A 16,036-nucleotide genomic window follows, 5' to 3' on the forward strand; every position below is an offset into this window, starting at 1 on the left:
GATTATAGGCAACATTTGCACTCAGTCTTTGTGGACTTGAATAGGTAGCGCATCGCTGCCGTGACGGTAGCTATGCGCTCCGTCACAAGGACAGTCAGGAATTTCTCCTGTTAAGATACATTTTTGAAGTCTTTCGTGAAAAGCAAATGAATCCATACCGCTGTCACACATAATGAAAGGGGTTTGGCTGCACGACGTAACCGAGCTGGTCCCAGGTCGAGAAAACTGTCGTAAAACGTCGGCGATAACAGGAAGTGACGTCGGTTTCACGCATGCGCGGAACAAATCGTGTCTCCGGGACGGATCGGGTAGCGACAGCGACAACTGTCAAGCACGTGTGTGATGGCGTCCCATTTTCCCATAAAGAAAGCGAAAGTTGATTGTGGTGTAGATGACACCATTTGCGGTTATATTCACAACGTTAGTCCGGTAAAAGTTGCACAGAAGAACCGAAATAAATACTTTCATGCGACTATTCAAGGTAGTCGGGAAAAGTTCCGCCGCGTGGTAGTGTTTGCATCAGACAAACACGAAGTGTTTATTCGGGCTGAAAAAAACAAGAGCCCTGTAAAGTTGACGAACATTAAAAAATGTGTCAGTAAGTATAACTTTAGATCCAGTTGTTTTCTTCAGATATTGACCTAATTGTTTTAGTATGGTGAGAGCGTAACAAACGTTGTGATGACGTTACGATGTCCACATTTATCACGGCTGAGTTTGTTTTACCCTTTCACACTCAATTTTATTTTTTTAAATGACACCCCAACGTGAGTTTTTTTAACAAGGCAAAAGTTGAACGTATCACTTTAATGTTTCCATGGCGACGCTGGACTGCATCTTGTGACCGACACACCTCAGATCAGTTGACTGATGCTCTTACGTAATTTTTTCAAACTATTCACAGACTTGTAACTATGATATGAAATTTGATATTCCGATTTTCAGATATGTTTATATGAATGTGTTTTATTGTTTAAACCGTTTTATAATGATTGTTTTAGTTGAGCTAACAGTTAGCCTATAAGCGGGCGCTGCCATGTTTGATTGTGCCCCAGTTCAGAGAATAGAATCTGTCGGATTAGTTGTTTAAGGTGAGCGATGAATCAGCGCACATACACAGAGAGCTATAGAAAACGTAGGAAACATAAAGGAGTATGTATCGATATTGTGGGACATTCGTATTGAAGACGTTTCATATTTCTCCGTATAAATACATATCGAAATATCGCTATTTTTGACAACACTAGTTTTACTAATGATTTTATTTATTTACTACTTCAGCTAATAGTTGTGCAATATAGAGAAATATTTCCCATTTTATATGAATGTTTTATGTTTTGCACACATTGCATCTCATTTCTCTGTTGTGTTTTGTTGTCCTGCCATCACGTGACATCGCGTGACTGGATTGTCGTAGTGTAAAATAGGGAAGCATCGAGTGGATTGTTACATAGGACTTGTATTTTGTACTTTTTGATCTATTAATCTGTTATTCTATTCTATTTTCCGGTAATAATTTATGGCATACATTGTATGTTTGCAAATTCAGTTTATTACAGTATTAAAAACATATATATTTGTTTTAAAATATGTAATTTTTAATATGCACTTAATTAATAACAGGTACATTTAGAGCAAAAATCATAATATATTGAAGTGGTTTCTTAAAAATATATTGAGATTTAGCATATTAATGATGCATTTATATATTAAATTATGACGTTTTATCTAAAGGATATTAAATGTCATTGAATGCTTATAAAAGTAAGAAGTATTGATATGTGTTATATTGCCTCTGTAAGTATTTGTCATTGGATCAATTCCAAAATGTACAGTATTGCCCATGACTAATGTGCAGCTACAAGAGGTGTAACAAATAATTTCCTGTAGGGTCACCTTTACGCAGTTTTACTTTAACTGTAATGCATTAATGTTCTTGTGCAGTTTAGTTAATGTTCTTGTGCAGTTTAGTTATTTAATTGTAAAATACATTCAAGTCACAAGATTTGCTTTATTAAATTAATTGTATTGTCAAAGAACTAGTGGTTATGTTGCTGGTTTTCATGCATTAATTGTATTATTTTTACATGTGTCTGTTTCATAGGTCGTGATGGAGACGACTTTGATGTTCAGTGTGGCAGAAGCACTGATGTAATTATTACTGATGTTGACTTCACTGTCAAAGATCCACCTGAATGTTCAAAGAAAAGTGTTGCAGAGATCAATTTAATGGCGCCAAAACAGCAGGTGAGCACATTGGCTGTGTACAAATTTGCTACGAAGTATTTAAATTATGTGTTTTATATTATTGTTAAATAACATATATTTTACTGTGTAGCAAAACAATGGCTGTATTTCAATTTCAAGCAGCAAAAATAGACTCATGTCTCATTTGACAATTTCAAAGTGTTGTATTTGATGTCTCAAGGACATTTAAAGAACAAATTTGGTCTTGAAACAAAATTTTACCATATTTTCTATTCTTCGTAATAAATGTGACTTTTTCATTAAAGAATAATGTAGTTTTAGTTATATTTCCATATATACGAATAAATTATGTTGGTTTAATAGTACTGCAAGGGTTCCAATTTTTTAAAGCTCCAAAAAGTGCACCCATCAATCAAGAACTGCTTGATGCAATTCAGTTGTGTTAACAACCGCCTTTTGGAGCGAATCGATAGCAATTTAAGACAATTTTTTATATTTGCAACGTTATAAATAAAATCGTATAATATCTAAATGACAATGAGAAGATAATTTACTTGAAAATCATGGTGACAAAGATGCTTGCCCAGAGGACCTATATTTTACATTCCGCTTTGCATTAAACTAAATTAACAAACAGGGTGATCAATCAGGGTCAGGTGTTTTTTACGTTAAAGATTGAATAAAAAAAGGCTGTAGTCGTGAAGGAGAGGTAAATTCGATGTAACAAAAAAATGGATTCATGCCTTTTGAGAATCGATATTGAACCTATTCCATTATAAAAAACTATTTTTTTTTTTGGATTGTTTTGCCCAGCTCTAGTTAATAACATTATGAATGAAATATTTTTGTTAAACAAAGACATTGAGTTACTTTAGATGACTCTTGTTAATGTCACGTTGAGTAGTTATTTGAACCTGATGTGTTGGTGGTATTGTTATTTATGAAAATGAGATCGCTAACTTTTTTAAATTTTCGGTACTAAACTAAAAAAGACTGTCAATCTGGTAGTGGTGTGGAGGTGTCTTTAAACATGTTATTTCTATAAGTATTTGCAGAGTTTGAAAGTGTTTTAATGATTCATGTTTGAAAGATGTATGTGGGACGGACAACAGAAAGCGCAGACTGTGTAATATTCTTATTTTACAAAGGGAAAATATTTTGTTGTTATAATTTATACAAATAGAGGTTTTTAAAAGAATTAAAGTGTATGGAAAAACATTTATGTAGAATAATTCACATAAAGAATCATTTTAAATGTTTAATTAGTTTTTAAAGCATTAAAATTCCTAGACAATGTTTATATGTACTTAACTCATTTCTTTAATGTTGTTACTAATTTTATGTACTTTCTATGTTTTGCTTTAGGTTGGCTGTTTTGAAGGTTTGGTTGTTCATGTGAGTGAAACTACAGAAATGATTGAGTTTCAAGGCAGGCAATGTGAAATGCAATCTTGCCATGTGCAAGATCACACTGGAAATATAAAGGTCCAGCTATGGGAAGACCAAGTGGGATGTTTGATCAACAAAAACACGTACAAAATATCCAATTTAAGCACAAGATCATTTGGTGGAAATTTGTACTTGACAACCACATTGGATTCTCAATTTAACAAAATTGCAGCTTTGCCTGGTGTCACTTGCAACAACACAGCATTCAGTGTTGCTGATACAGAGGTGTTATCAGTGATTGGAAATGTTAGTGCTGTGGTCATCAATGTGGCACACAAGTGTGCAAAATGCCAAATGTGGCAAACAAATTTTGATGACAAAGTCAAGTTTCATCGTTGCCAAAGATGTGGCATGTTACAAAAGTCATTAAATTATCAGCCAACAGCCAATGGCAAGATGACCATTGACGGAGGGGGAACCGAGTACGATGTGTCCATTTCAAATTCATATTTGAAAAGATACTTAGAAAAAATGGGCCTTTTATCTTTGCTGCTGGATCATCAAGATTTGGAAGAACATTTCTTGGACATTGGACACTTAAGATTTTTAATTCAGGGCAATGCAATTACTTCAGTAGAAAGTGTTTGTTCTGCATCAGTGGTTGAACAGCCTGAAGTAGGAGCTGAAGATCTGGAAGAACTGGAAGAAGATCTTGAAGCAGTGAGATATACATCAACAATAAATATTGTTTGATTTTATTAAATAGTTTTGTTACCATAATTTGTTTTTCTTTTAAGTTTTTCGAACCAGCGGCCATACGTTGCCCCGAACCAGCGGCCGGACGTTGCCCCGAACCAGCAACCGGACGTTGCCCCGAACCAGCAACCGGACGTTGCCCCGAACCAGCAACCGGACGTTGCCCCGAACCAGCAACCGGACGTTGCCCCGAACCAGCAACCGGACGTTGCCCCGAACCAGCAACCGGACGTTGCCCCGAACCAGCAACCGGACGTTGCCCCGAACCAGCAACCGGACGTTGCCCCGAACCAGCGGCCGGACGTTGCCCCGAACCAGCGGCCGGACGTTGCCCCGAACCAGCGGCCGGACGTTGCCCCGAACCAGCGGCCGGACGTTGCCCCCGAAACTGTGAGACATGACTCAACAGCAAACTAATGTGAGATTTCAAAGTTTATTTTGTGGTAATTTTTTTTTTGTGCTTTTGAAGGTTACTGAACCAGCAGGAGCCAGACGCCCAAAAGCTGCGCCCAGACGTCCCAAAGCTTCGAAAATTGAATCAACAGAAAATTAATGTGAGATTTTAAAGTTTACTTTTGTTTCCATTATGTCCATCCATTTTCTACCGCTTATCCGGGGCCGGGTCGCGGGGGCAGCAGTCTAAGCAGAGATGCCCAGACATCCCTCACCCTAGACACTTCCTCCAGCTCTTCCGGGGGGACACCGAGGCGTTCCCAGGCCAGCCGGGAGACATAGTCCCACCAGCGTGTCCTAGGTCTTCCCCGGGGTCTCCTCCCGGTCGGACGGGCCCGGAGCACCTTCCGGGGAAGGCGTCCAGTAGGCATCCGTAACAGATGCCCAAGCCACCTCAGCTGACCCCTCTCGATGTGGAGGAGCAGCGGCTCTACTCCGAGCTCCTCCCGGGTGACCGAGCTTCTCACCCTATCTCTAAGGGATCGCCCAGCCACCCTGCGGAGGAAGCTCATTTCAGCCGCCTGTATCCAGGATCTTGTCCTTTCGGTCATGACCCAAAGCTCATGACCATAGGTGAGAGTAGGAACGTAGATTGACCGGTAAATTGAGAGCTTCGCCTTGCGGCTCAGCTCTTTCTTCACCACGACGGACCGGTACATCGACCGCATTACTGCAGAAGCTGCACCGATCCGTCTGTCAATCTCCCGTTCCATCCTTCCCTCACTCGTGAACAAGACCCCGAGATACTTAAACTCCTCCACTTAAGGAAGGAACTCTCCACCAACCTGAAGTGGGCAAGCCACCCTTTTCCGACTGAGGACCATGGCCTCGGATTTGGAGGTACTGATTTTCATTCCAGCCGCTTCACACTCTGCTGTAAACCGTCCCAGTGCATGCTGAAGGTCCTGGTTTGAAGGGGCCAACACGACAACATCATCCGCAAATAGCAGAGATGAGATCGTGTCGTCCCCAAACCTGACACCCTCCGGCCCCTGGCTGCGCCTAGAAATTCTGTCCATAAAAACTACGAACAGAACCGGTGACAAAGGGCAGCCCTGCCGGAGTCCGACATGCACTGGGAACAAGTCTGACTTACTGCCGGCAATGCGAACCAAGCTCCTGCTTCGGCCGTACAGGGACCTGACAGCCCTTAGCAAAGGACCACAGACCCCATACTCCCGAAGCACCCTCCACAGGATGCCACGAGGGACACAGTCGAATGCCTTCTCCAAATCCACAAAACACATGTGGATTGGTTGAGCAAACCCTCCAGCACCCTGTAGAGGGTGTAGAGCTGGTCCAGCGTTCCACGGCCTGGACGAAAACCACACTGTTCCTCCTGAATCCGAGGTTCTACTATCGGCCGTATTCTCCTCTCCAGTACCCTGGCATAGACTTTCCCGGGAAGGCTGAGAAGTGTGATCCCCCTGTAGTTGGAACACACCCTCCGGTCCCCCTTCTTAAAAAGAGGGACCACCACCCCGGTCTGCCATCCCAGAGGCACTGTCCCCGACCGCCACGCGATGCTGCAGAGGCGTGTCAGCCAAGACAGCCCCACAACATCCAGAGACTTGAGGTACTCAGGGCGAATCTCATCCACCCCCGGTGCCTTGCCTCATCCACCCCCGGTGCCTTGCCACTGAGGAGTTTCTTGACTACCTCAGTGACTTCGGCTTGGGTGATGGACGAGTCCACCTCTGAGCCCTCAGCTTCTGCTTCCTCAATGGAGGACGTGACGGTGGGATTGAGGAGATCCTCGAAGTACTCCTTCCACCGTCCGACGACATCCCCAGTTGAGGTCAACAGCCTCCCACCTCCACTGTAAACAGCATTGGTAGGGCACTGTTTCCCTCTCCTGAGGCGCCGGACGGTTTGCCAGAATCTCTTCGAGGCCAGTCGATAGTCCTTCTCCATGGCCTCACCAAACTCCTCCCAGGCCCGAGTTTTTGCCTTCACAACCACCCGGGCAGCAGTCCGCTTGGCTTGCCGGTACCTGTCAGCTGCCTCAGGAGTCCCACAAGCCAACCAGGCCCGATAAGACTCCTTCTTCAGCTTGACGGTTTCCCTTACATGCCGGTGTCCACCACCGGGTTCGGGGATTCCCGCCTCGACAGGCACCGGAGACTTTACGGCCACAGCTCCGAGTGGCTGCTTCGACAATGGAGGCGGAGAACATGGTCCACTCGGACTCAATGTCTCCAGCCTCCCTCGGGATCTGGTTGAAGCTCTGTCGGAGGTGGGAGTTAAAGATCTCTCTGACAGGAGACTCGGCCAGGCGTTCCCAGCAGACCCTTACAGTACGTTTGGGTCTGCCGAGTCTGTCCAGCTTCCTCTCCTGCCATCGGATCCAATTCACCACCAGGTGGTGATCAGTTGACAGCTCCGCCCCTCTCTTAACCCGAGTGTCCAAAACATATGGTCGCAGGTCAGATGAAACGACCACAAAGTCGATCATCGACCTGCGGCCTAGGGTGTCCTGGTGCCACGTGCACTGATGGACACCCTTATGCTTGAACATGGTGTTCGTTATAGACAAACTGTGACTAGCACAGAAGTCCAATAACTGAACACCGCTCGGGTTCAGATCAGGGGGGCCGTTCCTCCCAATCACGCCCCTCCAGGTGTCACTGTTGTTGCCGACATGGGCGTTGAAGTCCCCCAGTAGGACGACGGAGTCCCCAGTCGGAGTACTTTCCAGCACCCCTCCCAGAGACTCCAAGAAGGTCGGGTACTCTGCACTGCCGTTCGGCCCGTAGGCACAAATAACAGTGAGAGACCTAACCCCGACCCGTAGGCGCAGGGAAACGACCCTCTTGTTCACCGGGGTAAACTCCAACACATGGCGGGAGAGCTGGGGGGCTATAAGCAGACCCACACCAGCCCGCCGCCTCTCCCCATGGGCAACTCCAGAGTGATGAAGTGTCCATCCTCTCTCGAGGAGTGTGGTTCCAGAGCCCAAGCCATGCGTAGAGGTGATCCCGACTATCTCTAGTCGGAACCTCTCAACCTCATGCACCATCTCAGGCTCCTTCCCCGCCAGCGAGGTGACGTTCCACGTCCCTAGAGCTAGCTTCTGTGTCCAGGGATCGGGCTGTCGAGGCACTCTCCTCCGACTGCCGCCCGATCCACTACGCACCGACCCCCTATGGTCCCTCCCGCACGTGGTGAGCCCACGGGAAGGCGGCCCCACGTCGCTCCTTCGGGCTGAGCCCGGCCGGACCCCGTGGGGAAAGGCCCGACCACCAGGCGCTCGCATACGAGCACCGACCCTGGCTCCAGGGTGGTGCCCCGGTTGCGCCATACCGGGCGACGTCACGGTCCTTGTTATATTCAACATCATAAAGGGTTTTTGAACCACTCTTAGTCTGACCCGTCGCCTAGGACCTGTTTGCCTTGGGAGACCCTACCAGGGGCATATAGCCCCCGACAACATAGCTCCTAGGGTCACTCGGGTACTCAAACCCCTCCACCACGTTAAGGTGGCGGTTCAAGGAAGGGTTTCCATTATGTATTTCTTTTAATAGGGATGTTCTTTTGTTATTGTCAATGCACAACAACATTGGATAAATGTCTAATGGTTTGTATGAATTTGCATCATTACACAGAAGAATATAAATATTTTGTAGTCAATAGGAAAAGCCATATTAATACAGTAAATACATTTGTTTTACATTGCATTACAATGGATTGAACACATGATAAATACACTAAAATACAATTTGTGATATTTACTTTTTGTTAAGTATTAATACTTAAATTATTTTATGTGTAGTTTTGCACATCCGTATGCTTTATTTGAAATAAAATATTTGTTTTGTCTTTCAGGTTGTTCTTTTTGTTGCAATACCTTGGGATTAACTTTATGCAGATTTCAGAGTACTGTATTAAACTGGTATACAATTGTGTTTTAGTTTCATGAATACCTGCAGATTATTCAGTGTGTAATTTTATAATATGTAAAAAGTTGTTTTAACTATGTTCAGCACTTTATTAAAAAACATAAGAGTAAGCTAAATAAAGAATGTCATTTATTTGTTTGAGGCATTTATTTTTAGTTTTACACTCAAAAATGTTAATCATGTTAGGTATGTTGTTGTCTAGCTATAATAAAAGTTTTATATGCACTTTTTGAAGTTTGTGAAGTTGTTTTTATTAAAAGATGTCGTTTATGTGCAACTGAGTCTTGTACTTGACAGGTACCTCATAGAGTTTAGGATGACTTTTGGAGATAGTTACATTATAATTAATAAACATGTTGACTTTTTGTAAATCAACAATCTTAGAAAAGTCAATAACTGTTTATTTAACCATTTTTAAGAAATGTTGAAATATGCTGCACTGATGTTTGTAAACTTATAGACTTATAGAGTTTATTTAGTGCATTCATTACTTATGGCATAAGAATGGTTTTATTATGTTGCCAGCACCACCCGGTCCTGTAGATTCATCCTCTACAACATTAGGAAAATTAGACCTTTCCTATAGGAGCACTCTACGCAAGTCCTAGTCCAGGCTCTTGTCCTGTCCAAACTGGATTATTGCAATGCGCTTCTGGCTGGACTTCCTGCTTCCACAATCAAACCTCTCCAGATGATCCAGAATGCGGCGGCAAGAGTGGTCTTCAATGAACCGAAGAGAGCGCATGTAACTCCGCTCTTCATCAGGTTACACTGGCTCCCTGTTGCCGCCCGCATAAAGTTCAAAGCTATGCTCCTGGCCTACAAGACCAACACCGGATCTGCACCATCGTATCTCCACTCGCTAATGCAGATCGATGTTCCTGCCATATCACTGCGGTCTGCAAAGGAACAACGACTAGTGGTACCATCCCAAAAAGGGAAAAAGTCACTCTCCCGTACCTTCTCTGGATCTGTTCCACATTGGTGGAATGATCTACCAGCTGCTACAAGATCAGCAGACTCGGTTGCCATCTTTAAAAAAGGCCTAAAAACGCATCTCTTCCGTCAACACGTCGCTGATTGATTTTTCCTAATTCTCTTCCCTTTCCTTCTATAAAAAAAAAAACACTTACTAACCTCACTACTCTTAGCTTTTATACTGTGCTAGGCTTTAATGGACTAGTTTGATGCACTTATGTATTTTGTTGCCTATGTTGTTATAATTGCTTCCAATGTTTCCTCATCTGTAAGTCGCTTTGGATAAAAGCGTCTGCTAAATGACTAAATGTAAATGGTTCCATTATTAACTATGGTCGTTACAACATCTGTGGCCTCAAAACCAAGTTTTTTTTTGTATTGATCATTAACTTAAAATTAAAATTAAATTTTATTCCTAAAGTTTAGGCAGTTTTCAGATCACATTTATTTTTGGTTTACATTAATATTGTAATTCTGTCATGTTACAGTTAATGACGTTTGTAATGTGTAACTGGCAAGTCAATTTTTACACAACATTAATAACGTCTTCATATATTCTATGAAACAAGTTTTACTTGATAGTTTAGTAGCATTGTCAGGTTTTATCCACAGGGGGCACGTATATTTTTTGTTACAATAGACTTCTTTCCGTTTTTGACCGGAAGAAAGTAAATCCATCTCGATTGTTTCTACTCAGGTAACGCACGTGTGTGTGCGCCTCTTTGTATTGTATGTTGGCTAGTATAATAATTTCAAAACAAAATAAACTTCGATTAGAGGATATGTTGTAATACTGATAGTATATGTTTTGTTAGGTATTGAGAAGGAATTGTAATTATTGAGTGCGTCGCACATGTACGTGTATATTTGCGGTCAGCTTGGATGTTGTTATTAGACGGATATTTAGACGCGATCAATGTCAAAATAACTTAAGTAATATAAACATTGGCTTGTTTATAATGTATTCGAATGTAGAACTTTACAAAGATGATAGTTTAGTTGTTGATAGTTAGGGACCGTCTGCAAACAGCATGAAACTGAACAAAACCATATCAATGTTTTATCATTAGATGTTTTCATTTCTAATAAAAAAACAAGCATACATCTTGCAATTGCGTACAGATACAGCAGCTTAATGTTTAATAAACAGAATAATCATATCACAATGTATGTCCTACTGCACCGTGTTGGAATGTAATTTGTTAACGGTGCGGGGAACATACTTATGCGTAGGTCTTGCGACGTAGCCTACGCAGAGACGCAAACCCTTCGGCGTAGCCCGACGCGCACCGGTCAAAAAATGTAACAGCGCGTCAGCTCTACGCAGAGCGCGAGCTCTGTCATTGGTTTGGTTGTACTCCTTTTAGGTCAAAACCCCCGCGATTGCGTAGGAATTACTTATACGTATTAATGTGTGAATTATGTACATAACATATTCTACTGTAGTTGACATATCAAGCTGCAAAAGTGATTTTGTTTTACTGCTGCTATCGCCGCTAAGGCTTCTTAAACAGCGTACACAACGAGCCGCTTCTTCTTTGTCTCTTGTTTTGGTTACACAAACAACACGCCTGTTGACACTGACGCCTAGTGGCCATTTCTTGTCGATGGGGCTAACGACGCACAAGTATAAACGAAAACCGGCGTGTTGCCTGCGGCGTTGCCCCTAAACACAAGCATGAGCCGTGAGCACGTTAAATGGGATCATCTGCTTATTTCTTATTCTGCTTACTATATACGAGCAATACCATGGTAACTAGCAATTATGCTTATACATTCCCTTCTTGTACTTTATTACAATAAAACTGATTGTTACAGAATATTAATAGCCTATATTAATTAGTTTTGTGTGTGAAAAGACAGGACTACAGGTGGACATGCGTTCTGTATCATATAAGTTTTAAACACAAGTGATGATGAAACATGTATGTTGTTATTCATGTTAAGTATATATTTTGTACTTGTTTTGTTTATAGATATTTCAGAGTGACTATTAAACTCACAGACAGCAAATGATTATTTGGTCAATCAAGATAAAAGGTGCACTTTTTTCAATGTTTTTTCATTGAATCAGTATTACTTTTGCCCCCAGTGATGTTGAAAAGTATGAAATTATATGACAGCACATTTATGTAGTTAGTCAGCTCTATGGTTCTATGGTAAGTATTTGTTTATTAATGCAGTAAGAGATGTTAAGTTACATTTTAATATGCTTAATGGTAAGATTACAATGGGAGATATTTGCCAATGTAACTTAGAGTAAAGACCGAGACATTTCATATTAAAAGTGTTGTTTTGTCAAGGTTAATTTCAGTAAATCAGTATTACTTTTACACCATAAGTTGATGTTACAAAGTAAGAAATTTGATAAAAACATATGTATGTAGTTCAGTTATTGATTTTATTGGGATCTTTAAGTTTATGGTTCTTTGGTTTATACATGTTAGGTTGAATTTGTTTTAATACAAAAGTGAATTGTATTTAAATATTGTTCAAATTATGATTTTGTGATCTTTTATGGTTCATTTAAATTCAGGTAACCATGCGTGTCTGTTTTTTGTGACATCGCTAGCACAGGATTTCAGGTGTGTCCTCCTGAAGTTATGTTTCTGGGGATGCATAATAACAAAATATGTGTCTATCCATATTCAGATGGTAATTGTTTCTAAAAGGGACGTAAGATATTTTCACCATTTATAGAGTGATTTTATTGCTTTCTGACTACAGAATGTCTGCATTTTTGTCCCACCAACCACGCAAAAAACCCCAGCCGAAATAGCTCATGTTTTTTTTTTAATTGCTGTCTGAATCCACATCCACTGAATTCACTGTCTGAAAACAGAAACAAGAAAAAATAAATATAAAAACATTTGAAATAAGCATTTTTTAATAATGATTTTATTTTATTGTAATTTTTATAATAGAATGTAAATTTTGTGTTTGCAATTATAAATTCAAACATCTATTGTGAATTTTGTCTGTCCTTGCAGATTTATCTTTACACACCTCCTCATGAGAAACATTATTGTCTGCATAGGGTTTTTGGTATATACATGTCATGCATCAATCATGTCAAAACATGTGCTTCGTATAGATTGGGTTAATGATAAAAGATATGCATTTGCTAGATATTTGCTTGATTTCATGTTGATTTAATAAGTTAAGTTTTTGCAAGTATCTTTTAAACACAAGATTATCATAAATTAGCTACATATTTTGACATCATGCATGATTCGCATAGGTTGGCATAATAAGTGCAAAACGCACATTTTGCATTTTTGAAAATTCAGAAATGCAACATCAGAAGGATGGAGGTGAAATGCATAAGATGTCCCTGTCTTGTGTACAGACACATCTGGTCACCTTATGCTAAAATCTAATGAAACTAATTAGACATTGCATTATGAAAAAAAAATTAATCTAGTATTTCTGATGATATACTGTATTTTTAAATTAGAATGCAATCATGTGTCATTTTATTTGTTTATGTGTGCAGAATGCCGCGTACGAAGCAGAGCTTGCGATCAAAGATGGCCAAGAAAAGGATGGCGGACCGGATGGCTGCTGATCCTGCAGAGGTTGTGCCACCTCTTAAAAAAATGGCACAAATAACTGAACATTGTGTGCATCACAATGGGCTTAATCAAAAACCTACTGAAAAACCTACTGAAAACCCTACTCAAAAACCTACTCAAAAACCTACTCAAAAACCTACTCAAAAACCTACTCAAAACCCTACTCAAAAACCTACTCAAAAGCCTACTCAAAAACCTACTCAAAAGCCTACTCAAAAGCCTACTCAAAAACCTACTCAAAAACCTACTCAAAAACCTACTCAAAAGCCTACTCAAAAGCCTACTCAAAAACCTACTCAAAACCCTACTCAAAAACCTACTCAAAACCCTACTCAAAACCCTACTCAAAACCCTACTCAAAAACCTACTGAAAACCCTACTCAAAAACCTACTGAAAAACCTACTGAAAACCCTACTCAAAAACCTACTCAAAAACCTACTGAAAACCCTACTCAAAAACCTACTCAAAAACCTACTGAAAACCCTACTCAAAAACCTACTCAAAAGCCTACTCAAAAGCCTACTCAAAAACCTACTGAAAACCCTACTCAAAACCCTACTCAAAACCCTACTCAAAACCCTACTCAAAACCCTACTCAAAAACCTACTCAAAAGCCTACTCAAAAACCTACTCAAAAACCTACTGAAAAACCTACTCAAAAACCTACTCAAAAACCCTACTCAAAAACCTACTCAAAAACCTACTCAAAACCCTACTGAAAACCCTACTCAAAACCCTACTCAAAAACCTACTCAAAAACCTACTGAAAACCCTACTCAAAACCCTACTCAAAAACCTACTCAAAAGCCTACTCAAAAACCTACTCAAAAACCTACTCAAAACCCTACTCAAAAACCTACTCAAAAGCCTACTCAAAAGCCTACTCAAAACCCTACTCAAAAACCTACTCAAAAACCTACTGAAAACCCTACTCAAAACCCTACTCAAAACCCTACTCAAAAACCCTACTCAAAAACCTACTCAAAAACCTACTGAAAAACCTACTCAAAACCCTACTCAAAACCCTACTCAAAAGCCTACTCAAAAGCCTACTCAAAAACCTACTCAAAAACCTACTCAAAACCCTACTCAAAACCCTACTCAAAACCCTACTCAAAACCCTACTCAAAAACCTACTCAAAAACCTACTCAAAAACCTATCTTGAAACCCTATCTTGAAACCCACTGAAAAACCTATCTTGAAACCGCCTGCAAAACCTGGGCTTAATCAAAAACCTACTGAAAAACCTGTCTCTGAAAAGACGGCCCAAATGCCTATCAATAACGTTGATCAAAATTCTAACATGAATGCTGTTTTTGACTTGTTTCCTCAGACATCCTACATTACTGGCTCTTTCCATCAAGGAGATCCTCGTTACGTCCAGAATTATGGGAAGCAATGTGCCGTTAACAGTTTAACTGCAATTCTGATGTGTAAATTGAAAAATGTTTTTCAGTGGAGCACAAGTGATATTAATTCTGTGTTATTGCATGGTGATCAATTCTATTCAGACCTGGAAGCTGCTGGAAAGATCAGTGACCGCATTAATGGCTACATGTACGTCGAGGAGCTGCCTGACACAAACACACTGAATGATTGTACTTTTGCAATAAACTATGGGACAACATTAAGTGGTTTGTTTGGTGTGACTAGATATCAGAAATCTATGCGTAATGTTTACATGTCTCTAGATAAAGCTCTGACTCGAGCATTTCAGAATTTTGATGCATGTTTGGTGAATGTCCAGAGAAGCATTTGTGCAGCAGTCAAACAAGGCTCCTGGTATGCAGTCATCGATCCACATTCACGAAATCATGACGGAACATTAGCATGTGAGGGTAAGAGTGTAGTGGTTTTCCACCGTGACATGAGATCTTTGTGCACGCATTTTAAGAAGCTCGGAGCATCACTGGAAGCTGACGGTACTCCCTTTGAAGTAACTGGGGTGAATGCAAACATGAGTGATGTGCCTTCTGTCTCTGTGTACAGTCCAGTAGTCGCGACAGATGCTGAAGCTGAACAAGCGGTAAACGCTACAATGGAAATTGATGTAAGTCTCAATCATTGTGTTACTGATGTCACAAGCACAGATACAGAATCTATTAATGAAACGTGTGTTCAACACACACCTGAAGTCATTTTTGTGGAGTCAACAAATGAAAATACAAGTGATGTTGAATTTATTTCAGAAATTGTCAATGACACTTTTCAGTTTAGTCCGTTAACAGTACAGCAACAAAAAAGCATTTGTTTAAAGTTGAACATTGTAAACATTGTCAGAGAACAGAACAATGCAACTGTGGCTGCTGAAATGGCTGAGCCTTGTGTAACTAAAAGTATTGTAGGAGATGGCAATTGTTTTTTCCGAGCAGTAACCTGTGCTGTATCTCAGGATGAGACAGAACATCGTAGAATGAGACGAGCTGTTGTTACACACATACTGCAGAATGAATCAAACTACACACAGTATCTCAGAGAAGGACACAGTTCTGTAAGAGACTATATTTCCACATCAAGGATGAAATATCTCGGTGTTTGGGCAACAGAACTTGAGATTCAGGCTACTAGCGATTTAATTGGTGTTGACATATTTACATACAGTCAAGACAAATGGCTCAAATATTCATCTTCAAATGTGTCATCAAATAGACGTGGTTGTCAAAGCAATGGGATTTACCTGAAACATGTCAATAGCTGTCATTATGAAGTTGTTCTGTGTGTGAAAACCAATGATAGTAGCTGTGCCTCCTTTTGTAAATCACTATTTGAAGATGAT

The 16,036-nt window shown here is 40.7% G+C and overlaps 1 protein-coding gene and 1 long non-coding RNA gene across 2 annotated transcripts; one reads left to right on the forward strand and one right to left on the reverse strand.

Moving 5' to 3' along the window:
- Positions 1–298: 298 nt before the first annotated feature.
- LOC306902615 (uncharacterized protein) lies at positions 299–4,670 on the forward strand. The gene is made up of 3 exons (XM_079471324.1): positions 299–598; positions 2,105–2,247; positions 3,574–4,670. Exons 1-3 carry the CDS (start codon positions 343–345, stop codon positions 4,348–4,350), a joined length of 1,176 nt encoding a protein of 391 aa, XP_079327450.1. The 5' UTR covers positions 299–342; the 3' UTR covers positions 4,351–4,670.
- A 5,688-nt stretch (positions 4,671–10,358) lies between these two features.
- Positions 10,359–14,983, reverse strand: LOC306902766. The gene is made up of 4 exons (XR_013787476.1): positions 14,496–14,983; positions 13,371–13,478; positions 13,178–13,334; positions 10,359–10,403 (listed from the first exon to the last, which is right to left on the reverse strand). It is a non-coding gene; the product is annotated as an uncharacterized lncRNA (long non-coding RNA).
- Between the last annotated feature and the right edge of the window lie 1,053 nt (positions 14,984–16,036).

This window comes from Barbatula barbatula (genome assembly GCF_947034865.1).
Source record: "Barbatula barbatula genome assembly, chromosome: 13".
NCBI lineage: Eukaryota > Metazoa > Chordata > Actinopteri > Cypriniformes > Nemacheilidae > Barbatula > Barbatula barbatula.